Source organism: Drosophila tropicalis, unplaced genomic scaffold (genome assembly GCF_018151085.1).
Source record: "Drosophila tropicalis isolate 14030-0801.00 unplaced genomic scaffold, ASM1815108v1 contig_463, whole genome shotgun sequence".
Lineage (NCBI taxonomy): Eukaryota > Metazoa > Arthropoda > Insecta > Diptera > Drosophilidae > Drosophila > Drosophila tropicalis.
The window spans coordinates 3,770,729-3,797,486 of NW_027172929.1; the positions used below are offsets into that span (position 1 = coordinate 3,770,729).

The window sequence follows — 26,758 nt, forward strand, 5'->3', positions numbered from 1 at the left end:
ATCTAAAACAGTGCTGCCAGACTTTTTTTTTTATTCATTCTATCGATGGAATGCCCGGCCATCGAAGGAACTTTCATCTCTATTGCAGAGAATAACTACAACCTACAACTACAAATGTAGGAGCAATATCAAACAAAGAGAATTTGTTTTTCTTATTTTCCGGTAAGGAACAGCCTCAGACACAACCAGGTTATATAGAGAAAGAATCTGCAAATATGTGGATCCAACCCAAGGAGTTGCTGTTGCCTTCGGCATTTTGGTAAGTGATTCTATACAAAAAAAATCCCATTTCATCACTTGGTCAAGGGGGGCGGATGGTGAAGGCAATGTAGGAGTGTGTGTTGAGTGGATGATGGTGGATATGTGATGGAGGGTGGGCAATGTTGTTGTTTTTGTTGTGTCTAAATTAAACACCAACTTCATCTATATATATAGATGTATGTATATGTGCGGTATGTATGCACATGATACGTACAAATGTATATAAGAATGCGTTTATGCTGATCAAATATCATGATAATCTAGTATGGATAACGGTAAAAGGAATGTAAACAAATTGAAAAATGTTTATTCGAGAACTTATGAATTATGATGTGACGATAATGCGGTAATTAAAATATGTGAATATTTCTGTGTCTGTGTTATAATTGTATTACACATGTGTGTACCCAGAATCAGAGTTAATTTGTCTGTACATATGTATATTTGTGCTTATATGCACATACATACATATGTAGTGGTTCATTGTTGTGTGTTCTTGATAACTAATTGAGATTGAGCAGAGTTCAAAACGCCAAGGAGGCTTTGCTGCTTGGCTTCACATCATTCCTCTCTTTCTCTATATGCCTCACATTTTGCAGCGCAATTTCCTGAAAAAAACTGCAAAAACAGCTGTGCCAGCAACAACAAAAACACCTACAACAACAAAGGCTTATGAAATTGATTGCCAACTGTTTCTCGCTGCGTAGAAGAAAAAACCCCCCAAAAACACACACCCCCAAAGAAACATACACAAACACACACACACACATGTACATTGCATTGCGCCTAGCTCAATTTATGCACTTGTCTCTCTGTTTTCTCTGGTACTCATTTACTCTCTCACCCACTGACTTTGTTTTTGTTGTCTCTCTCATTTTCATAGGATTGCCGAAATGTACTCCAAATATTTTGTCCTACAAAAACGTCGCGGTCATGGTGAATCTCGAGGTTTTGGCTCCATGCTTGTGGGCACATTCGATAGTGTTATGAATACCAAGCCAGCTCCATATCGTATTCTACATCAGACACCGTCCTCGGAAGTTTCTTACGGTAGGTTCAAGTGCATTCATTGTACATTATACATACATACATCATACATAAATATTTGTCCTGATTCCTTTATTCTTATAAATATACAAATAGTCAATGTGGGCCGGGCCAACAACCGGCATGTGTCAGTCTGGTCTGAGTCATAAAATTGGATTGGGCTTTCTCGTAGTCGTGATTCGATAACAGAAAGAAATATATGTATATATGTACATATATTAATTGCGCAATTCGATGATAAGAATTAATGAGCTAAAATCGAGTTTCAAGTCTACATTCTCTTTATTTTTTTGTGAATGAAAACAAAAGTCCTTCTGATTCTTGATGAATTTTATTGTAGTCTGTCCAATTTTCATAAAGGTTTTCTTTTGATGATTTTAGAAATTGCCATTGGCATTACACAGGATGAGATTGTTAAAGACTGGGAATGGCTGCAAGCCAATCTCTTTAATGCACTCAACGAAATGGAAAATGAAGATGATGTCACAAATTTCACTATATGCAAAATTCAATCACTTCATGCACAAAACAATCAAGATGATACAGGTGAATCGGCTGATTTTAAGGTGATGACCTCACAATTTCGACAAATCTTCAAAATGCCCGAAGAGGAGCGTCTGGTCAACTCATATTCAGCCACGTAAGTGTCCTACAATTCTTGTGATGTATTTTGATAGCTGATAAAATGTTCTGTGTTTTTCCCCTCTAAATAGTTATGTAAAGAACAAAATACCACGACAGGGTCAACTTTATATATCAATGAATCATGTATGTTTCTACTCATATATGCTGGGTCAGGAGATCAAACGTATTATACGATTTGCCGAATTGGAGGATATTAGTCGAAATGCAAATATCATTTATTTGAAGACCACCAATAATATGACATATAATTTTACATTGCTCTTCAATGCCAGTGAGGCACATGTGCTTATTGAGCAGTTGAATAAAATGGCAATACAGCAATTGATACATGATCCTGAAAGTCCTGTCGTTGATCACGATCCATCAAATTTTGCTCGGCTAGGTGGTAAGGCAAATTCGACGTCCACATCGAAGAAACCAGTTTTGCTGCGTGATTTGACGGCCCGACAAAAGTCGGAGGAGTTTCGTGTACACTTTCGTTTGCCCCAGACAGAGATTATTGATGGGAAAATCAAAGCCAATATATGGACACCATATTCAAAGCGTTTCAATGCCGGGTATATATATCTATCACCAAATTTCTTATGTTTCCGCAGTGATGTGAAGGATTTGGTTAGTGTGGTTATACCCATGAAAACCATAAAGGTAAGAGAGAGAGAGAGAGTGATAGTTTTAAATAGAGCCAAACTAGATTATTTATCTGATTTAAATGTTATTTTACAGAGTGTGGAGAAAAAGGATGATGGCCAACAGCGTTTCGACAATCAAATTGTAATTATCACATCGGAGAATGTGCCTTTTGTATTTGCCCAGATCATTGATCGTGAGATATTGATATCAAAGATAACCGATTTGTTATCCCGTATACATGTGTAAGTTATTAAGGGAAACTTGCAGACACATTCACTCACGTTTAGTTTAATCCATTTTCAGCCCAGTCAGTCGTGAACGTGCCAAATATGACATTTCTTGGAGCAAACAAACGGCTTTAATGAACACCTTCCGCACGAAATTCAGCGAGGAAATGTTAAAGAAACAGGAGGAGAAATTAGCCCGTTGGGACTCACATTTTCGTGATTTTGGTCGTGGTATTGGCATGTTTCGTACAACAGATGTGATTAATCTAATTGTTGAGGGGATCCCCGATAAGCTGCGTCAAGAGATTTGGCTTATATTCTCTGGGGCCATTCACGACAAGGAGATGAATCCGGGTCTTTATGAGGATTTGGTTGAGAAGGCTGCCTGTATAAAATCTTGTTTCGCTCACGATGACATCGATAGAGATTTGCCACGATCATTGCCCGAACATCCAGCATTTCAGAGCGCCGATGGCATTGGAGCATTACGGCGAGTCCTTCAAGCGTATGCATTGCGAAATCCACAAGTTGGATACTGTCAGGCCATGAATATTGTTTCATCGGTATTTCTATTGTTCTGTGATGAAGAGAATGCATTCTGGATGTTGGCCAGTTTGTGTGAAAATCTATTGCCCGATTACTACAAGGATAAGGTGGTGGGTGCCCAGATCGATCAGGGTGTGCTCAATGAGTTGGTCGAAACACATTTACCCGATCTGCATGATCATTTAGAGCAATTGGGTGTTATCAAAATGATATCCATCTCCTGGTTCCTTACCATATTCATCAGTGTCATTAGCTATGAAAGTTCCCTGCATATTTTGGACTGCTTTTTCTATGAGGGAGCCAAAATCATATTTATGATTGCCCTGCAAATCATTGAATGGAATCGCGAGAAGCTGCTCAAATGTCAAGACGATGGTGAGGCTATGTTAGTGCTGCAAACCTATTTGGAGGGTATCTACAATCCAGAATATCAAGTGCCACCCTCATCAGACAAGCGACGCATGGAGCGTCCACAAACCCAAACTGTGCAAACGCTAATTCACGAGGCGTACACCAAATTTGGTGAAGAACTGACCCAACAGCGCATCGAAGAGCTGCGCAACAAGCATCGTCGTCTAACCGTGCGACAATTTGACTTGGATAACGAGAAGACCATTGTGCGGGGTCATCTACAGAATCCATATTTCGATCGAAAGGAACTGCATATGTTGCTCTCGATCATAAGAGAGGAGAAAATGGTGTTGAAGTCGATGCAACAGCAACACAAGCAACAGGGTGGCAACCAACTGGGCGAGACGCCACAACTGCAGCATCAATCACCCGCAAGATTGCCAAATGAGCCGATAGGTAGACATGAGGCCTATGCGGTTAATTTTGAAATATTCCACACGCTCTTCACAGAGCTAACACCTTGGCGTAAATGCGTTAGCGTGGATATAGGCGAAAAACTATTTCGGGTAAGCAGTAAGCAAGCAGAATGCGTATTTCATCCAAAATAATAAAAACTAATCCCTTCTCACTTCCTGCTCCACATTTAGTTGACTGACAAAAAGGGAACTGGTAGCTTGGATTTTGGACAATTAATTAATGCCTTGGGCTTAGTTTGCTCTCAAAGATCCATGGAAAAATTAAAATTATTATTTATATTGCATTTGCCGCCATTGCTAAGCAAAGCGGAAATCGAAAGATCACGTCGTCCACGTCCTGGAACCAAAGATGATGCCGAAGAGGCCATTGAGGCTGAGGATTTCTTTGAGTGAGTTTAAATTCACTAATATTTGCCTTTTATAAAAATGTATGTTAAGACCCTTTTTTATCTTCTCTCGCTTTTTTAGAGACGATGCGTCCGAATCAATAGAGGCTTTGCCCTCTCCTTCAGATCACAATTTTGATGGCGATGATTATGCCTTGATAAGTGCCACACAACATTTACATAATCTAGCTGGCATCTCGGGCAATACCTTTATGGATTTGTCACGCAATACACCAAATCTCTCACTGAATTCGAATGGTATTTGTGGTGGTGGTGGCGGTGGCAACTCAACCTTCTATGTGGATCTGCCAGGTGCAAATAGAACATCAGCAACAGACCTATTGGGGCTAGGCCAGCAAGGACGTTACGAATCGATTGACACATTTTCGGATATTTCAGATTTGGGAGCTAACCGTTTAACGCCACCAACAACGGACAATGTGGCAGCCACTGCCGCTGTTTCTGGTGGTGCTGGTGCTGCAGCTGGAACAGATCCATTACTATTGAATGTTGAGACAATATCGAATTTCTCTCAGATCAGTGATTTAGTGGCTGCCACCCGATTAGAGAGAGCCGATTCCAATGCCACCGATTCACGTAGCTTGGGTAGTTTGGGTTATCTGCTGGATCAGCCCGATGAGGCCACCGGCGGTAGCCTGCAACAGCACATTCCCCATATGCGTAAAGACAATTTCCATTTGTTATGGCGTAGCATTATCGAGATATTGGGATGTGTACAAGATGAGGAAATGCGACGGGCACGTAAGTGATTACTGAAACTACATAAGTGCTTATGGAAAACTGTATAACACTCTTCCATCTGTATTTAGATGAAAACCTTTTGGAAATGGGCAATAGTAATATCAAAAAGGAACCAAGTTTGGAAAGTTTCACCCAACTGAATATGGGCGGTAGCGGCGATGAGGTAAAACTTGAACTTGAATAATAAATCAAATGAAAGCAATTAAATTTTATGTTTCCCCAATCCCACAGCAACCCGATAGCAATGGTAATCCGACTACGCCAGCTGCCGAATCATCGAACACAACTCGACTATTTGTAGCCCTTGAGGAGGAGCTGCGTCAAGCGGGCGGTGCAGTCACTAGAAGTAACAGTTCTACTACCACCAATATTTACGAATCTTGGCATATATCAATCAATCAGTTTATTGAAACTGTTCTGACTGTGAATGCCATACAAAAAGGTTTCCAAGTGCCCATCCAAATTGTGGAGCAAATCGAGCAACTGCAAAAGAAGCGACGCAAATGCCTGTCCACCAATTATTAAGCACTTAAATATCTCCCACTATCGGTATTAGTTCTAATCTCCAAAGTAACCCAAATCCTCTCCTTGGACAATGCGATTTCATATATACATATATAAATTTTCCTTTTTTTAAATCGTATCCATGTTTTATTGTATATGTCTTTGTAATTAGATAAGACAATTGTTTTTGTGAATATAATTCCAATTATTCCTATCTATATATATGTAAAATCTATCGACTTTGTTTCTGTTGCATTTGGAAAATAATTGAAACTGAATTATGGAGGAAATTAGAAATTAATTATTGAAATGGTATAGAGATCAATAGACCGATGCTGTTATAACTTTTTTTAAAACGGGCCGGGCCGTTGAAGTAAAAAGAAATGTTAGGAATGCCAGGAGAATTTAAACAAACGAACAGAATGATGTTAATCTTACATTTCCTCTAATTAAGATTGTCGTTAACAGTTTTTTTTTTTTTTAATTTTTAACTGGAATGTTAAGTTTACATTCATGTTAAGCTAAAAATTCGAATAGCAGTAACTTTACATTTTATGTTGGCCAAAATTTTCTGTTAGCCCAACATTTTCTGTTAGCTTAACATTTTATGGTAACTTCACATTTATGTTAGCAGCCTAACATTTTCTGTTAGTCCAACATTTTCTGTTAGCTTAACATTTTCTGTTAGCCCAACATTTTCTGTTAGCCCAACATTTTATGTTAGCTTAACATTTTATGTTAGCCTAACATTTTATGTTAGCCCAACATTTTCTGTTAGCCCAAGGTTTTATGTTAGCTTAACATTTTCTGTTAGCTTAACATTTTCTGTTAGCTTTACATTTTATGTTAGCCCAACATTAACATTTTCTGTTAACCTAACATTTTCTTAACATTCTGTTATCCACCCGCCAAAAATGATCAGTCTTGGGTGGCCGTCGCCACGATCGGTCGATGTGCTAAAAGAAAAAAAAAAATTCGGTAAAAATTTAATTGAACTTAAAATAAATCTACTTGGAGCCTGTTACAACAACCAATGGATATCAACAAGTTCTTTTGCTTGAAAGTTAAAGTGCATTAATGTGTTTAGATCAGCAGCGTTAGCCTCAGTCTTATCTCAAGCCTAAAGTTACCCTAATAAGCTATCATCATTTTGGAGTCAAGCTTTTCGATCATTATCGGAAAAAGTATCGATAGACGCGAACAAACACATATGTACATATACTGGAAAATGGAGCCAAAAATCAAGTGAAACTGAGATATCAGAGAAAAATAAAGTGATCAAACATAATTTACAGAGTATAAGTGAAATTAGTGGCTAGTGAAATTAGTGGTTACATTACAATGAATTAAACAATCGTGTAGAAAAATAACAAATACAAAAGAAATTGATTTGCAAATCTTGAAGGACACTGGTAAGTCACCCGAATTCAATTATTATTATTATACAACTATTATTGTTGATTTTATTAAACAAAATATTGTTTTGAATTCAGAAATAATCAAGCATGCAATTGAAAAAACTTTAAATTATTTTAGACAAATTTATTGACTAATTAAATCTATATTCGATACTTTCGAGACTAACCGGTTCATTCGTTGTCATAATAAAAATCAGGGACATTTCAAAACGACATAAATTATTTCGCATGTTCTGTTAGTTGGCCAGATTCGAGGTTATCCCGATTGGGCTTAATGGGTACAGGCCTAAATCCTTCTATATGCTTAGGAAGCTTCAATAGTTCCGAAGATCAATGAATTGTTGCCATTTGGGATAAACGTTGCCATGTGTGCTATCGTTGCCATCTCATCCATCTAACAAGATTTGAATTTGGTATGGAAAATAAAACACATTTCAGTTTGTTGGATTTTGTTTCTTTTCTTTTTAAACCACATTCAATGTAAATATGTATTTTGGTTGTTCTTGTGTGTATGTGTGTGTGTGTGTTTTTTATTTGTTTGTTTTGGTTTTGTTTATGGTTAGAGACATATTGCCTGCTTGAGAATATATAACGTAGTTTTATTTACTAGTTTCCATATGATATATGCGTTGGATTTTCATTTTGGGGTTTTTTTTTTTTTTGTTGTTTTTGTCTTTTTTGCTGCTGTAAGTAGGTGTGTTTTTTTTTCTTTTTCTTTTAGTTAGTAAGTAGTTAGTAGTAGTAGTAGTAGTAGTAGTAGTAAGTTTAGGTTTTTTAATAATAGTTATAACTGCCTTTTTTCTTTCGTTTTGATTATGTCATAACTTTTCGCATCCTAAATCAGTTTTGTAATTAAACTAAATTTTTTTTTTTTTTGTTAGGGTTTTTCGTTTTTTTGTGTAAATAATTATAATTTCATTTGTCTCAATTTCTTTTTTTTTCTCTTTGGTGTAATTTAATGGTTGTTAAAACTTAACGGTTAGGCTTGATAACACTTAGCAATAGGAAACAGAAAAAATGTAATGGGGGTTTTATTTCCCATTTGTTTTTTTTAATAGGTAAATTGAGTGATTGCATTTTCATTAATTGGGGGTTCATTCATTTGTTTTTTCTTTTGGTTTTTTGTTTTTCGGTTCAATATAAGTATAAGTGTATATAATATTAGTTTCATACATCAAGTATAGTTGTATATATGTATGTATATACATATGTAAGTATATGTATATATGGAGCACCGTCGGGCCACTGTCAACGACGTGCTGGACAAATCTCAATGTTGCATGATTTTGCTGCATGTTTTAATGGAGCAACGTTTGTTTGTCTTTTCTCTAAATAAAGTACATTTATGCTTTGTATATAGATATATATATGTATTTTGTATATAGATTATTCTGTATTCTTGTCTTTTTACTTGTTCACCAAAAAAAAAAAAAAAAAACGCCCCTGAAACAAAAACGGACATTCCAACAAATTATACATTTTATACATTTCCCCATACAAAACCAAACCAATTTACATACAAAATGCTTTTGCGTATTTCTCTTTACCTCCCTCGCCTATCCTAGTTATGTGTCCCCCCTTTTTTGTCACTACTCTCTAGGGTCCTTAAAAAAATTGGTGCCAACATTTTTTTTGTTTGTGTGTGTGTGTTTAAGTTTCTTTCATTTTTAAATGCTCCTCCAGTTTTGTTTTTTCACCCACCCCCCAAACCACCACATCCCTACCTCCCCACTTCATCTCTCACCTATGCGTCATGTATTTTCCTTTTCACAAATTTTTTCGTTTTGTTTATTTTGCAGTTTTTTTCGTGCGTCTGTTTCCCATTTGGGAACCTGATAGTAGATGGAGATTATGCAGGGCCGGTGGATGTGGTGGTGGTGGGCGGGTCACAATAAAAAATAAATAAAAAGGCAGGAACAAAAAAATTATTATTATTACATTTTACATGCATTGTGAGCAACGCGCCTTTGTGTTTGTATTGTCACGTACAAAATCATGCACATTGAATTTTCCATCATCGCCGTGCTCGTAGCCGCGACTCTTCAGTTGCCTGTTGAATAGAATTGAGATAGATATATAGACGAAACCGATTAGTAAGCTAAATCAATTTAATAACAAGACTACTTAAGATTAAGATGAATACGAGTGACAAGAACAAAGGGCACAAACTTTAAGAAAAAAAAAAAAGATTTATGTGAATTGAATCATTCTAGGAATTGTTTTTGAAGAACACGAAAGTCAAGAAGTCTTTTTAGTCATCCTTAAGGATTCGTCGTGTAATTGGGGAAATTTGTCCCCTTAAAGTATGCAACAAGATGTCAATAAATTAGCTTGCAACATTTAAAGAAATTTTGCAATGTCCTGTGGATAAGAAATAAACCTCGATGCAAACATTGCTTATAGTTAATTTGGCAAACTAAAGTTATGAATTTTTGAAAAACTATGAATACTTTTTTATTGCATACTTCGAGGGGCAAAGGTTGCCTTTTCCTAGTTAAGAGTTAACAAAAGGGTTAGCTAATTAAATAAACCCTGGGGGGAAAATAATATTATTTCTGTCAAGGTCGTGTAAGGGCAAAAAATCAAAATTGATGACTCTAAGGGAGAAAAATGCAATTGAAAGTAATGTAAAAGTTTGATTGGCCAGAGTCGGGCCAATCAAGGAAACCTCACCTAGCGACCGCAGTAAAAGCCAATTCCACATTTAGTCCTGTCTTGGCAGATGTCTCCATAAATGGTACATTATGCTCACGCCCCAGACGTTCGCCATCCTCCCGTTTCACCTGTCGCTCGCTGCTACTGCAATCGGCCTTGTTGCCTGAGACACACAAACACACACACAGAAAAAGAGAGAGATGAGAAACAAATGCATATATTTTCAGGTCATAATTCAATAAAAAATTGACTTTTTAACTCAATCTCTCTGTGGCTCTTTGATACACTCACCTATTAAAACGATAACCACATCCTCCTGTGCATACTCCCTTATTTCGCCCAACCAGGCTCGTATGTTGTCATAGGTGGTCTTATTGGTCACATCATAGAGCAAAAGCAGTGCTGCGTTTGTATCAAAGATAAATAATTGAATTAGAAACAAAAGTAAATCTAATATCCCAACATATTTACCATGGGCATCGCGATAGTATGCATGGGTTACGCTACGAAAACGCTCTTGTCCGGCTGTATCCCAAATCTGTAGCTTTACCCGAGTGCCATCCACTACGACCACTTTATTCTGCACATTGTGAAATGGAATTTAATTATTGGTACTACAGCTATATAAATATACACACAGATATGTATGTAGGTAGGTAGGTAGGTAGGTAGTGGGTACATTTAAACATACACATAGATCTCTAAAGATAGAGCTAAAAAGGTGAATATTTTTCCATGAAAATGCAATTAATTTTCCACGAAATATGCATGCAAAAGGACTTGATTTAGTTGGTTGAGGGAATGGCGGTAGTGGGAGGGGGTTGGTTGTTTGAGGGGTGACACACTGAAAATGGATAGCATAAAGGGGTACAGAGGACAAAGTCCTGAGGCCAAAACGTTTAATCAAACATGCACACAAACTCGCACTCACACACACACACACACACACAGACACACACAGACACACTTTCATACAAACATACGCAATTTTACTTCTCCTACATACATACATACATAAATACACATAAAAGTTTCAAAGAATATTCAGTGGGTTAGAGGTAGAGAAAAAGTGAGCGAGAGAGTTAGAGACCGATATCTTCTACATACATACATACATACAAATATGTATATAATTCGTAAAGTCCACATGGCAATCAGATAGATGCCTTTGGTCCAGCCACTCAGACAGTCAGTCAATATATGTATAGACATAGGTACCATCTACTTATATAAAATGTCTAGGAAAATTACAATAAGTCAGCATCAAAAAAAAAAAATTATATATATATTTCTTGATATACTGGGCCGGACTTGGATGACTTAAGAAATTGTAAGTTTCACTTACAATAAGAATGGAAGATCTGCAACTTAAATTACTTTGAACATAATTTATGTCCATGTTAGTTGTAGCACTTGATGGCCCCATAAAGTAGGCTACAAAATCCGGGCCTGTCTATTGTTTGTGTGTGTGTTCTGGTGTGTTTCACTTGATTTTACTTCAAGTTCATATATTAAATATACGACAAATAAACCGACTGGAAAGAGGGAAAGAAAGGGGAGGGGCAGAAAAAGAGTGTGGAACGAAAAATTACATGAATAACGCAGCATTTCTAGTCAACATCAACAAACAGGATAAAGTCAATGACACTGGAAATTGAATTTGACATTTTCACCAATACACTGAGAGAAAGTTTAAGCAATAAGAAACCAAAAATATATATAAATCTACATCTATTAAAGTTGGCTAGAATGTAATAAAAGGACTCGGCACATGGCTTAAAGAATACCAAGAGAAAATTGTCCACATAAACCAAGAATGACTAACCTTAAGCTAGACAAAAGGATATATTATTGCCAATTGATTAAAGGCAATTTTACTTTTCGACAGAAATTTATTTAAACAAAATGTTACGCAAAAGAAAAAAGTATAATTTATATAATTTTAAATATTAAAGAAAGAAAGGGGAAGTCAAGGGAGAGAGAAATGGGAAATGGATGAAATTTAATGGAGTTAAAGTCAAGGCAACAGAGCAGCGGCAACGACGGATGGGTGGTTTGGTGTATGGCTAACAGGATAATGCCCAGATGTAGTTTGCTTTTGGCTGAAATTTATGAGAAACCTGTAAATGTAGGGCCAACAGCAGCAGCAGCAACAACAACAACAACCAGAATAAGACTAAGAACAACGACAACGACAAAACACATAATAATAAGCATAATAAAAGCAATAACAACAAATGTTAAATACAATAACAACAACAAAATGAATAAGAATAAGTGAAACGGCACACAAACACACACACACACAGACAAAGAGAGAGAAAGCAAGAAAGAGATTGAGTAGGAGGGGGACAAACACAGAACATCAACAAGTCCTTTTCAAGTTCACATGCTTTTTAATAAATAGCCCCCCAAGGAGCTTTTATGCGAAGACAGAGAAAGAGAGAGAGAGAGAGAGTGGGAGTGGGAGTATGAGACAGAGAAGGAGAGCGAGCGAGGGACTAAAGTAAAGTGAAGAAGAGGTAGAAGAAGTTGCGTAAAGAGAAGGAGGAAGAGAAGGAGATTGTGATGACAAAGTACAAGAGCTAAACTGAAAAGACATTTGAAGTGAAAGTGAAAGAGGAGGGACAACCGCAGGCAACCGCAGTGACAAGTAAAGAAAACTAAGGCAGACTGAAAGAAAAGAGATTCAGAAGGAAGAGGGCAAAAAAAAGAAGGAAAATAAAGGTAGAAAGTTGGTAAAGAAAAACAACAACAACAAGCAAGTAAGTAGGTGAAAATCGCATTCATAACCTTGACAACTGTTGACAGGAGACAAACACAGACACACACACACACACACACACAAATTTATACGATATGAGTACATGTAAGGTGGTTCAGATAAGAAGACATAGAGAAAGAGAGATAGACAGACAGAAACAGAGAGACAGACACAGAGACAAAGAAAGAGAGAGAGACAACATTTAGATTAGAGATGAACGACACCAAAACACCAAAAGTAATTCGAACAACAGTCGTAGAAGTAGTTGAAGTAATGTCGAATTAAAGTTATTCTTTTTCGGCCCCACTCCGGCGGCACTTTCCATTAAGTTCTTACCCTAAAATCAATGCCGACAGTGCTCAAAAAATAGCTTGGCACGTAACGACCATCGCGGAATCGTATTAACAACGAGGTCTTACCCACTCCCGAATCGCCCAGCATAATGACCTAGCCAAACCAAAACCATAAACATAATTAATAAATCCAAGTAAATATTTATGTATACATATATAAAGAGCAGATAAAAGGATATGTTTCTTTTCAAAAATGAAGGCAAAAGCAAAAGTACAGCAGTTAACATTATATTGTAGGTATATTAACTAAAAGAAGTTCCTGACGCACAAAAAGCTTATTTATTACAGCAATCTGTCGACTCCCGATTGGGTACTGAGTTAGTTTCCCTCTGAAGCCTGTCATAATAATTGTCTAAAACTTTAATCTCTTTCACTATGTTCAACACCTTCATCTAAATTTCATTTGAGGTTATAATTCCCAAGTCCTTTCTTTCAACTCACAGCGAATTTTAAGGTTATGTTGAGGTTATAATATTCAAGAGTTTATTCTTTCAGCTCTCACATAAATTCTAAGGTTATTAGTTTGCAAGTTTATCTATTTGGTATACGCACTTATCGAATGGTTACTGTATAATTTAATGGTTGTCTGTTTGAATATTTGATATATGCAAAGGGAGCAAAATAATTTATGCTCGAGCATAATGTTAAATGCTTAATATTTAATGCAAACCTTATGAATTTTACATATGTTGATTTAGAGTGGTGAAAGTTGGCAATTTTCGTTTAAGCCATGTGACTAAGCAGTGGTTATGGTAACCAAAACTCCTGTTAACTCTCTATAGTCGATTCGTTTTGCTTTTTTGCCCATCTGTTAACTGAATAAAAGTTGTTGTTCTTGTTGTTGGTGTTGTTGTTGTAGTAGCTGGGAAACAAGCATGATTTCAATTCAATTTAATTGGTAGAAATGTTATCTGCAAAAGCTTGCAGGGGCGTAAACTACCACGAAATACGTACTTTCATCTAAAATAACAGACGCACGTGTCTATTTAGAAAAAGACTGGCGAAGAGAGCCACATCCGTACATAGACACAAACGCACACACACACACATACAAACGTTTTATGTGTATTAAAACGAAAAATTTCAGCTCTTTCTTTCTGGTCTGGTTAATTGACCAAAGACTGCACAAAACGCAATGAATATACAGAAAGTTTGCCTAATCCTCTTAAGTGGGTTTCCACTGTAGTTCACTCTCACAACTATAAATATGCAAATAAGTTTTGCACTCACCTACACGTACACACATAAAATATATGAAATTAAATCAAATGAAAACCAACCAGGATTTTTTCCATACTTAAATAAATAAACCAACTAATTTGCACAATTTTCACCGAAAAATGAAAGAGAAAACAGTTAAAAAGAAAAAAAGGTAGGGATAAAAAAGAAGCGAGAAGAGAAATTTACATTAAGCCAGAGACTAATAAAGAAAAAAAAGGACAAAAAGAGGGAGAGGAGGATAACGGAAGACAGAAACAACAATAAACTTAAAAATTTCATATAATGCAGCTGGCACAACAGGAAGTCAGTTAGTCAGTCAGTTTATGTACATACATTTCTCTGAATTTTTTCCTTCATTTCGAAAGAAACTTGTTAATAAGTACAAAGACTTTTCCATCGACTTTTCCTTTTTTTCACTTTTTGTCGTTTCTTTTGTTTTCCTTCTCGTATCAAAGTCAATTCTTACTTTCGGTCGCATTTAATTTCCTTTGTCACTTTGTCGTATTTATTGAATTTTATGACTTTATTTTGTATTGTAAATTTACGTTTCGGCTGCTTATGCAAATCACACTGTAAATCAGCAGTTGGCATCGTAAAAAAAAGGGACTCCAGTCAGATAAATTCCCCGAAAAGAAAAGAACAAAAGCCGTCAAGCTCCAATGCCGACTGTCATATATCCTATGAAATTATGAAGTGCTTAGACTCTACTTGAATTCAAAAACTAAATTTTTACTCATACTTTAATATGTTTCACCTATTTTGCGTTTATTTTTCAACTCGAAGCAGTTGAAAACAAATTTAAAGTGAATTGTAAATTTTTTGTAGCATACATTTCAGCGCTTTCAATATACCCTAAGCAACGATTAGACCTACGATTACTGGGTAGTAGGCAGGTTATAAAAAAGAAAAGAAGATATAATACAATACATAAATCAAATTGTGGCTCTCAGGTTCATCAGCTTTTTGTGGCAGGCTCTCTTGAACTTACTCGAACAACTCTGCTTTCTTAGCTTTTGTTGTCGGCTTTTCGTTTTTTTTTTTTTGTCTTCTTCCTTGGCAAATGCAAATTGGCATTTTTTATTTTTTTGTTTCGCACATGAAGCCGCCCACATTTAAAGTGACAAAGAACTTAAAATTTTCCTTACAATATAAGTTAAGCCAGGGCCGACAGTTGAAATTGCCATACAAACAATAATACCAAAGCGAACATTCTAAATTTTTAAGTAATTCACATTGTTTTATAGGTGTTTGGGTGGTGAGAGGGAAGGGTAACCCTAAAGTGTCTGAGATAATAAGCTTTGCTTGGAATTCTCCAAAAAAGTCCTTGGCTAATAAGTTAAAGAGATTCGATTTTGAACTGATTTTAGGCGTAGAAAAGACTTTAGAAAGATGTTTATGTGATTGATTGAGTGATCTATGTCAAATGAATAGAATAAAGATGTGAAGATGCTCTACGAATGTGCATCGTGGAAAGTGTAGTGCTTTGAGATTTGACTTTTGTTGACTTAGATTTTTAAGCCTGGTTTACTTTGGAAGTAATTCTAAATCTGTTTGTAACCAAATTCAGTGAATTGTTAGGTTTATATTTTTGTAAAGGAATGATTATAATTTAAAATGTGAATTCACCTTGCCCATAATATCAAAATCCTCATCTTCCTCTTGACTATTATTCGATGATATCATGCGTATAAAGGCTCGGCCAGCTGATTTGCAAAGTGTAGCACCAGCGCCCTCTGAACCAGGACCAGGAGCCACAACAGAGCGAACGGCATTTACTCCAGCACCGCCGCCGACGCCGGCCAGACCAGAGCCGCCTCCACCACCATAAGGACCGCCAGCAGTATCTAAGAGCGGTTGTTCAGCACCACCAGATCCGCGAATTGCCGCTGTATTGGCATGACCATTGCCAGTCAAACGAACACCACTGAGACGGGCTAGGAAACTATTATTACCAAAAGCCTGTGCTGACGATGAGGATGGCTGCTGTGGATTGATGTGATCTCCGCAGCCAGGAACTACTCCTCCTGCAGCTCCTGCAACTCCAACTCCTCCTCCTCCTACTCCACCACCTGCACCTCCTCCACGATAATATGCTGATGTCATGTATTCCAAGAGCAACGGCTGCTGTGATATCGATTGCTGACGCTGATGAACAATCACACTGGGACGACGCTTGGGATACATATCATCATCATCGGAATCATCGGAAGTGATGCCATTGATTTTATCCAAAGTTCTTGGTGGCAATTGTCCGGGTGTAATATGCTGCCAGGTGGGCTTAACCAGTGACTCGCGGCGCGAGGATGGGGATCCAGAGGCTATGGCAGCGGCGGCGGACAGCGATGGGGAAGCTGTTAACGATGGCTTGCGGGCGCCAGTCAAAGGACTGGCTATGGAATCGCTGCGATAACGAGTTTGTTGACGACGCATCCTTCAGGTTTTTTATTTGCCTCTACTTTGTTGGTTTTTTTTTTTTTTTTGTTTTTGGTTTTTGTTTCTTTTTGTTTTTAGGATACTTTATTTTGAAACCGCTTAAGTTACTTCTTCTGCAATAAGACATCCATCAATTGAGTGTTTTTCTGCTATTTTTAACACTCGCTTGCACACGTACACACACAAACACACGCACACACACACTCACACATACACTCATCCATCTTTGTTTAACTGAAACTCATTGGGAATCATTACCAAACAAAAAAAAAATAAAGTATAAATTTAAATTGAAATTTCACTCTCGGCCAGATGCAAATTGTTTGTAATTTGCTTTGGGGCACATAAAAAACAACAACATTAAAGGCGACTTGGCAAATACTCTTCACAATAAAATGTAGCCAAATTACCTTTGCTTGCTGTGTATACCCCGCCTCATCCCGATGTAGGGTATAGAAAAACAAAATAAAGTGAAAATTGTGCGGAAAAACCACAACGAGAAGAAAATGCTTTAGGGGCCACAAAAACTGTTGCTGACAATGGCAACCATTCGCAGCCATTTGCTCCACTCCCCTGCCCCTGACCTTGCCCCTTCCCCTGCCCACACTCAAAGAAAGAGGGTAGTGCTGGTGGTCACTAAATCAACAGTTGGCCTAAAACCGTACCACGCGTCTCCCTTCCTCCGCTGCCCTCGTTAACCACATGCAAACCTAAACAGCTAACAAAATGTTCCGAGTCCTAATTATGCCACCAAGTCAGAACCTTGACAGTGAAAAGGAGGGAGTAGGAAGGAAGCCGATGAAAAGGCCACAGATAGACTTGGTGACAAGGGGGCCCAGTCAGGTAAGGGCTGTGAAGGAGGGATAACGCAAAACTGTCTTGTTAATGAGCAACCGCAAACTGTAAATAGAAACGATTTCTGTTCTTCGAAATGTGTGTTGAGGCAACGAACGTATTCGAACCTCATTGCCAGCCTGGATATGATTTCCGGTAATAAATGATTGGGAACTATTTTTAGAAACTTTTTGCTCTTCAGTTCTTCAAAAAGTCCTACAAATTGCCATTTAAATTGCATTTTAAACTTTCATATATAGAAACCATTTGAGATCAGATATCCTGCTCTCCTTAGGCAACTATTTTCAAATACTTTTTGGTATGAAATAAGAGAGAGAGAGAGATAATCTTTGATTCTATTTTCACTTCTAGTTCAAATTTAAGAATTTTGGACTTGATTTTAAAATTGTGAAAGTCTTTATTGTCGGTCTTTGGACTAGAGAAAACTTTATTATTCTTTTCTTTTGGCTAAAAGCAAATAACATTAACATTTGTGAAAATCAAATTGAGTGCGTTTGAAGGGCTAGAGTGGGCGGGGGGCGGCGGCGTTTGATAAGAGATGTAACGAAAAGCGAAACTTGTTTGAACATTAATTTAATTTGCCCTGTAAACAAATTGGCAAAAGAACGTCAATATCTATCAATATGCTAGCATATACATACATATACAAACAAATTTTCAATTTTGCAAGGCCAAAATCCTTTTATGGCCTACACACACACACGCAAACATAGACGAGGAGATGATTCAGTTGTCAGCAGACACAACTTGCCATTGCTTTTGGCCCCCTTGTCCTTCTTCAAAAGTTCCACCCGCCCACATTTTATGGCAAAACATTGCTGGACCATTATACACGGCTGTCTGCATCCTGTCGATTTACCTTTACCAAAACGAATGAAACTTTCTCCTTTTTCGTTTTCCATCTTCTCATGTGGGGGTAGATTTTCATTTTCACCTGTGTGTGTGTTTTTTTTTTGCTCTGTGTCGCACAGTCAGTCGTCTGTTAGCCGAAATGTTTGTCTGATTGCCTTAAAGACTTCTTGGATTGGACATAAATTTGTTAGCGAAAATAAATGAATTTGATTAAAAATTTAATGGAAATGCCATCTCATGGCATTTCATCTGTTGCATTCGCTTAACCAAATGGAATGCAATGCAATGCATTGCAATTTGATTCATTTGCAACTGCAAAATGGAAGCAATTTGCCTTTAATTTGGTTTGGCAATTTTTGCCAACTTTGCAGTCGAACAGACTGTACGACACTGACATTGGAAATTTGATCTCTTTCAATGCCAAAATGGCAGACAACCTAACCCAGTGCCGGATTAGCAAATGCTATGTGTTCCGTCTCTTGAAGGACCTTCAAAATTCACAAAAACTCGTAACTTTAAGAATCAGTGAGTTGGCCAAATTTTCAAAAGTGACATCTCATTTTAAGACTTTCAAGTATAATCTGCTAAATACGCTATTTATCAGGAGTCCGATTGATGTTCTAACTTTCACATTGATCTAAAGCTAATATCTGTGTTTTATTGACGCTGGCTTAATCCGGCACTGACCTAACCATTTGGCGGTTTGCAATCATTGGACAAACTTTTCATTACTTTTTCGTGTACTCGTTGACCTTTAATTTTGTCACTTTAATTATCTGTCGTGCCCTTTGACTGAACTTGATTTTGACAAAAATTTCTAAAGAATTGTCTTACAGTATCTCACTCTCTCTCTCTCTCTCTCCTCCTTTGGCTGTCTCATTTTCGATTTGTTTGGTCTTTTATTCCTTATGCAAATAAATAGGAAATGATATGCTGAAACTTTATATACCCGAAATTCTTTAAAACGACAAAGTTACTGGGGGGAGAAGGCAGTTGGGTGAGAGGTGTAACTTAATTATACCCTTGCCAAAAAGAAGGAAACGTATAATTTCTTTAAAAGTTTGCCAACATGCGAGCTATATAGTAGGGGTATGTATACTATAATACTAGGTAATCTGATTCGTGGACTTTTTTTGAGACATTTTTTCAAGTAATTTTTGAACAAAGTTAATTCGCTATTTTCTATTGATTGATCACAAAAAAAAAAAAGGAATTTTCTACGGTATTCAAATTTCGTTATGGTCAAAATTTATTTTGGCCCTTTGGTTTTAATTTTAATTTCAATTCCAGTTTCAATTTTTTTTTTTTTTTGTTGGCTGGTTTTTTCCTTAATTTTTTTTTTTTTTTTTTTGGGGGAAATATAAAACACTCTACCAATTTACTTTAATCAACTTAAAACGGAATGATGATAACAAAAAGTTTTTAATTGGGTTGTCGCTGCTGCTGTTGGCGACAAAGCAAAACGCCCCCCTTGCAGCATTCCCGCCCCCAAACCTCCTTGGTCCAACGAATAATAATAAAAGACTGGAAAAAGGGCCAACAGAGATAGAATGAGAGAGGGAAAGACAGAAAGAAGTGGGTGAGAGGGAGAGAGAGAGAGTCAGCAAAAAAAGGAAAGAAAAAAAAAGGAATTTTTTTGGTTCAAAGTTAAAAGTTAAGCATGAATTTGGTTGTATTTTTTTTGGGAGGGCGAAGGACACAGAGACCGATGCCACATTACAGTCCATTGCCCAGCATCGCCCACGCAGGACATGAAATGTATGTTACATGTAAGCGAATATCCTGCCCACACACCAACACACACACATACAGACATTCAATCATGCATTCAATCAGGCAACTAGAACCGAACCAGAACCAGAAGCAGAAACCAAAACCCGAGCCAGACAATAGTTTCCTGATTGCAATGGACAGCTTTAAGGAAATGCCGAGAGACGCAGGCTCATGACGAACCATACACACCCTCCACACTCGCACACACACACACACACACAATAATCGACTGCCTTTTTGATATGATTTCAACGCGGAAATATCTATCAGCTGGATAACAAAGCCAATCGACAGACATCGCGTAAAAGATTTTATGATATTTTTGCAGAAATAAACACAAAACTTTTTGAAGGCATTCAGTCAATAGATGATGTATCTATCTTATCTACAAACAGGTGCCATAATCAGGCGGGGGGCGGGTGTGGGTGGTCAGGACTCGAACAGCGACCATCCAATGAGGGCAGGGGACCCACTTGGAGTGGAGTGGAGTGGCGACTAGATAAATTTTGTGCTACTAATCGGCTTAAATTTTCTACATAAAAGCAAACCTCATGCAATTGGACACCTGTGGCAGACAAAGACTCCATTTCTGTCATTTCCCTACACTTTGATCTTTGGTAAAAAGGAAAGAGAGGTAAAATGTTTTTAATTGGAAAAAACTGTTGCATTCTTTCGCTGATTGAGCTCTAAGACTGTCTTTTGTTAGTCTCTCTCTCTCTCTCTCGCTCTCCCTATTTCTCTCTCCCAATTTGTCTCTCTCTCTCTCTCTCTTTCTCTTTGTCTATGCGAACATTGGGCATTCGTATTCTCTTGGCCTTGAATAGGGAAACGGACAAGCAGCTTAAAAAAAGTTTTTGAAATTGCAGCTTAATGTAGCATAATGGACAATATATACCCATATACATATAGATATTTATATATATGTATATATAGTAACGTGGTAGACATGATAGACACAACAAAGTGAACAAGTTGGGGATGGGGGGAAAGAGAAGCTGCTACTTGTTTTGACCTTCATCATTTGAATGGCTTTAATTGATGCGCATATTGTTCGTCTTCATTCGACATTCGACCACAACGACATTCGACAAAACATTCACTAATGCGCATTTAAACTGTTCAAAGAACTTGAGTTTTGGTCAAGAGCAACAAACATCTACAAGGAGGAGCACAAGGACGAGGAGGCGGAAATTACCAAAACACTCTAGAAGATTGTTCTTTGATTTAAAAGTCTTTTCGTTATGCCCTTTTCTAAACAATCCTTTAATCCTTTTTCAACAATTTGCCAAAAGGCAAACTGACAAAAACTTCAATTCTGATTTATTTTGAACATTTGTAATTCCAATAAGTTTGTTTTTTTTTTTGTTAAATTTTTGTTTGGAATTACATATTATTCAAAATATAAATCGAAAACTAAACACTTAATATTTTTTACAAAATTTTAAATGTACATTTTAAGTTTTTTAGATTAAAAATAACTTCAAGTCTGATATAATATATTAAACAATGTGATTTCATAAATTTTATTAAACATTGTAAAATTCTCTCTGTGTTTTTTCTCCAAAATCTTTGCCAATTAAATTATATTTAAATGAAAAACATTTGTAAACACTTTAAATAGCTTAACTTCTTAAAAAGGATTCTCGTGTCGTTGAAAAATGCTTCTTGAGTTCAGTTCATTAGAAATAATTAGAAACTTTGAAGAGCTCTCGAAAAGAGCTTTTCCTGCCAACTTCGTCGTTGAGTTGCAGTTTGAAAACTGCAACTTCTGGGATGAAAGTTTTCCCACGTAATGCACTTATTTTGAGAATTTCTTGAAGAACTCTTGTGATTGGAAAAGGTTTTGAAAATAATGAAAATCAATTTTTTTTTTTATTTTAAGATATTCATTAACCACCTCCCACTCCATTCAATGTTCAAAGATGCGAGTGATTTGCTCTCATCATAAATTGTATTTATTTATTTTTAAACTCGCGCAGGACCTTGTCAATTTACCCAGACACCAAAGCCACACACACACACACACACACACACACACATACAGGTATGAGATGCGAGCATTAAAAATAGCTGAAAATCAAACAAATTATCTCAAAAAAAACCAAAAAATATTCTTCAAAAAATTCAATGCACTTTACGATTGTGTTTCAAAACAAGTTTGGATTCCTTCGACGACAAAAAAAAAAATGCAAAAAAAGTGATCTGCTTTTTTGGCGCACAAAAAAATTCACTTGGAAAATATATATCTATTGTCTCAGCGCTGGCTGGTCGAAGCTGCAGCAGCAAAACACAAAACTAAACTGAATCGCTACCAAAAGGAAGAGCCAGCCAAGAGCAGCGAGCAGTCATCATCAGGCAGCAGCCGCACAGAGGTTTCAATGTCCTTCGCCGAGTTGAGTTCGTGTGGCTTCGGTTATTTTTTGGCTTTGAAATAGCAGCAGAGCAGCATCAGCAGCAGCAGCAGCCATAGCCCTGGCCTAGAAACGTGATACAAGGGGGGATGGAAAGGCCGAGGTGTACCAGGGAAGGGAGCAAGCATAGAGGCGGCATGCGAGAGGCAGGTGTATAACAACGAGCACGCGCCGACTTGTCAAAGGAAAGAGAGGGACCATGCGGGGCAGCATAACTGTGGGTGGCCGATTGAGGAGCGAAGAATTTACGGGCCGGTGGGTGGGCCGGGGTGAAGAATTGTTTAAGCCCCCCAAAGGCAAATAAAACTGTTGCTGCACTTGAACTTCATTGGCGGCCATTGCTGCTGCTGCTGCTAGATGTCTGTTCGGCTATACATGTATATGTATGTGGATGTGTATGTATGTATGTATGTATATGTGGTGAGTGAGGGAGTCTATGTGTGTGAGCGTGTGCTTGCTGAGTGAAAGTGAAAGGCACAGGCAACAGGTTGTGCGTGTGTCTGTCTGTCCGTCTATCTGCCTGTCTGTCTGTCTGGCTGGCTGTGTGTAAGAGTCAAATGCGCGCTTTTAACTTTTCGTTGCATACTTAAAACAAACAAAAAGGCAATACAGCAATTTTTTTCTATTCTTCTTCTTCTTGTTGTCAACAAAGCCATTTAAATGCCCTGTGTTACCCTTTAAATCGGGAAAAACTCATAATGGAACAGGATGGCTCATAATGTAATTTGCTAAAAATTTATTAAAAGTGTTAGATCTTGTCTTGAACATGTGATATTCCTTGATTTTCTAAGTGAAGGTGGAACAGGTCAAGCAGCTTGCTAAGACTATCTCCAGGATATCACAGCAGGACACTAGTAAACTAGTAACATTCATTTTTGAAAATCTTCTTAAAGGGTTCAAGTATTTTCTTACTGGGTATAACAATATACACTCGGCACATTTGTTTTTATAACCGTTTAATACACACACACACACACATATATATATATATGTATGTACATACATAGATAGGTTGAGTATGACGGGGATTTAAGTATGCCAGCCAAAAATAGAAAATCCTCTAGCGATTACCAAACAATATGTTGCCCATTTAGACGGTCACAACACGCAATAAGTTTGAGGGTAACAAGGGCAAGGTATGGCAATTGTAAGCATGGTGGAGGTGAGGTGAGGTGGTTGGTAACATAGGTAGAACGTCAATACAATACAAATTTATACAGTCAACATAATATTATACGCCAATTCGATATCACAGAGAACTAAGCACTGGAGAAATGAAGGTTCTAATCGCCCCCCAGTTCAGATCCCGAGGGAACCCAAATGCATTGCCTCATTGCGTTGCTCAATGGGACAAAAGCCAATAGAATAAATCTAAAACGAAGTTGAAATTCTCTGTTTACGAGAAGTATCTGCTACTTAAAGCCATTTTTTCACATGTTTAAAGCTTTAGGAGAGAAAAAAAAAATACATATGGACAACAATTTGGGGTTTTTTACTTTGGTTTTTTGGAAAACTTTTAAAGAGCAGAGTTGGCGACAAATTGTCAACAACAAGGTATTGGATAAGTTTTTATCAGAGTGTGAAGTAAAAAAAGGAAATGAACCTGAGCACAACAAAAAAAAAAAAAAAACAGCTCGTTAGCTTTAAAATTGAGTTGTTTTGTTGCATTGAAGCCCCTGGGGGGTATCATCTGGATGGATGTGGGCGGATGGGGGGCTTTCTTTTTATTATCTCCGGGCGAGAGTAACGGTACTTGACAGCTGTTGCCCAATTACACAACACACACACACACACTTAGAGTGAGAGACACACACACACAGCAAGCAAACGAACAGACACACCAACACAGGCTAACAAAGAGGAATCCATTGGAATTGTGCGTCATATTGAAGGAAGGCGATAGGTGGGTGGGTGGGTTGGTTGGTTGGTTAGATGGGTGGTATCTATGGATAGGCGTATTTTCATGCAGCAAGCGTTGAGCTACAGAGTTGCCACCTAATTTACTACTACTTCTTCATCATCATCGTCATCTTCATTTTCATCTCTATCATCTCCTTCATCATCAACATTCTTCTTTCGTTTTCATTATCATCAAAGATTGTGCCGCTCGAGAAACAAAAAAAAAAAAAAAAAAACAAAAAAGAAATGGCTAAAATGTGTTGTCACTCACCGTTAGAGCAATGCCCACAGTCGCCGAAAAGGAGCCCAAACGAAACTCGCCCGTATTGTATTTGACCAGAAATGATGTTTTGCCCACACCCGAATCTCCAAGCAATATTGTCTTATGATTGACAGTATCATCGAATGGGGGCGGCTGATGCATGTCGACCTCATCATAACGATACGAACGCCAACCATCATCATAATCATCCTCATAGTCATATTCCTCCGAGCCATAGGCATACATTTGCAATGCCTCGCGTGAGGGTCGATAGCCAGGATAACCGGAGACGGCAGATTTTTGAACAGGCGCCATAAGGGAATCATCATGATAGTGATGACTTGAGGTCAGGCTCAATTGGCTAGTCTGATGCTGCTGATGATGGTGATGATGATGCTTTTGTGTGAAAGGTGTCGTCGTCGTCGTCGTCGTCATCGTTGTTGTTGTTGTTGTTATGTTTGTGTTAGTGCTAGTGCTGGAGGCTGTAACTGTGGCGGAGGAGGCATAGGCATAGGTGGTGGCGGCGGCAGCGGGTGGCGGGGTGGGATTGTAACAGCCATCGCCAAAGGGGCGACGACGTAACTCCTCGATGCGGGCCTGTGTCGTTTCGGCATCCTCGAAGACATCGTCGCTCATGCTGCTGGCATCATCGGGATGGGCCGTTGTTCCCGTTGTAGCCATAACCACAATTTCTTGGACTCCTGCTGTATGGGATGGTGTCCTGGACCAAAGCTCTTTTTCACTTCTTTCTCTCTCCTTCTCTCCCTTTCTCTGTCTCGCTCGTTCGCTTCCTGTGAAAGCTAAGCTGAAGCTTTTCAAGCTTTCCTAGATGTTGACATTTACGTCTCTGTGGCACGTTTTCTGAATGAATTTGATTTTTTTCTCTTCCTTTTTTGGGGCTTTCCTATACCCTGGGGCGGGGGGTCTTTTCTTCTTTCTTTTTTTTGGCTTTTTCCTCTAATAGTTTATTCTATAAGCTTAAACACTTAGTTTTTGTAACAATATGTGTGGTTTAAATTCCCTAAATGTATATTCGTTAGCGCAAAATTGAACTTTGTATGGGGTTATTCTTTCATTCCTTCTTTCGTTATCCTTTTTTTTTGTGTTGTTTTAGTTGTTTTTGGTGTTTTGTTTTAAAGCCACTAAATACTATATATACTATATGCTATATTTATATATATATATATATATATGTACATATAAATATGTATGTATAAATTGCAACTAGCTAAACGTAATTACTAATTTTTTATAAGAATTATAATCTAATTGGTGCTGTTTGTTTCTTGTTGTTGGTTTACTTTTTTCACTTTAGTTTTACGTTAATTTTTTTACTTGGTGTTTTTTTTTTCTTTTTGGGTTAAAGCTTTTTTCGTTTTTGGATTTCTCTTTTATTTGTTGTTGTTGTTGGTTTTTGTCCTTTTAGTGAAAATATTGCAATTTGATTTTGTGGCCTTTTTGGTTGTTATATTGTTGATGTTGTAGTTGTTGTTTTGTTGTTGTTGTTGTTATTTTGGTATTTCACTATCACAGCATAAATAAAAAATAGAATTGTCATTAGCCCATGCCCGCCCCCGCCACGCGTGTTCACGCTTCCGCTCACGCACACACACACGCACGCACGCACTATTAGTAATAATAAATAAAATAAAATGTGTTTTATTTATATCAGTTCTGCCAATTCCTTTCAATTCATTACTATGAGCCCGACTAAAGGATATGAACGGGAGGTAGAAGGAAGAAGCAGAGGAAGAAGAAGAAAATGACAGTTTGACATTTTCGAGGACTGCCAACTTGTCGTTCGATTGTCAATCTCAACTACATTTTTTTTATGTCCTTTCAGCATGAGATGAGTACAAATATTCAATTCCTTATGCAATCTATCAGTTTTGACAAAAATTGACTGTGCATTGCAAAGTGTAATGAATATAGATCATATTGCTAGTGTTTTCAGACTAACGATACTAATTTTTGAATTGTGGCGCCAATCCGCCGCAAACACCATTTATCGATTAACCCCCTATTTA

General features: G+C 37.5%; 2 protein-coding genes across 6 annotated transcripts; one reads left to right on the forward strand and one right to left on the reverse strand.

The window, feature by feature from the left end:
* The first annotated feature begins 74 nt into the window (after positions 1-74).
* Positions 75-6,066, forward strand: Tbc1d8-9 (TBC1 domain family member 8/9). Of its 3 annotated transcripts, XM_068286914.1 has the most exons (11): positions 75-259; positions 1,145-1,311; positions 1,690-1,948; positions 2,022-2,598; positions 2,677-2,825; positions 2,887-4,273; positions 4,355-4,572; positions 4,622-4,881; positions 4,969-5,331; positions 5,400-5,494; positions 5,563-6,066. In XM_068286914.1, exons 1-11 carry the CDS (start codon positions 216-218, stop codon positions 5,854-5,856), a joined length of 3,813 nt encoding a protein of 1,270 aa, XP_068143015.1. In that variant the 5' UTR covers positions 75-215; the 3' UTR covers positions 5,857-6,066. The 3 variants fall into 3 exon arrangements, with proteins under 3 accessions (XP_068143015.1, XP_068143013.1, XP_068143014.1); XM_068286912.1 differs by having other exon boundaries at positions 4,622-5,331; XM_068286913.1 differs by having other exon boundaries at positions 4,652-5,331.
* Positions 6,067-8,136: 2,070 nt separating this feature from the next.
* Rab26 (RAS oncogene family member Rab26) lies at positions 8,137-25,927 on the reverse strand. Of its 3 annotated transcripts, XM_068286705.1 has the most exons (7): positions 22,298-22,441; positions 15,873-16,792; positions 13,009-13,119; positions 10,380-10,488; positions 10,200-10,310; positions 9,927-10,071; positions 8,137-9,303 (listed from the first exon to the last, which is right to left on the reverse strand). In XM_068286705.1, the coding sequence occupies exons 2-7, from the start codon at positions 16,674-16,676 to the stop codon at positions 9,195-9,197; spliced, it is 1,389 nt and encodes a 462-aa protein (XP_068142806.1). In that variant the 5' UTR covers positions 16,677-16,792; positions 22,298-22,441; the 3' UTR covers positions 8,137-9,194. The 3 variants fall into 3 exon arrangements, with proteins under 3 accessions (XP_068142806.1, XP_068142807.1, XP_068142808.1); XM_068286706.1 differs by lacking the exon at positions 13,009-13,119; XM_068286707.1 differs by lacking the exons at positions 13,009-13,119; positions 15,873-16,792; positions 22,298-22,441 and adding an exon at positions 24,741-25,927.
* Between the last annotated feature and the right edge of the window lie 831 nt (positions 25,928-26,758).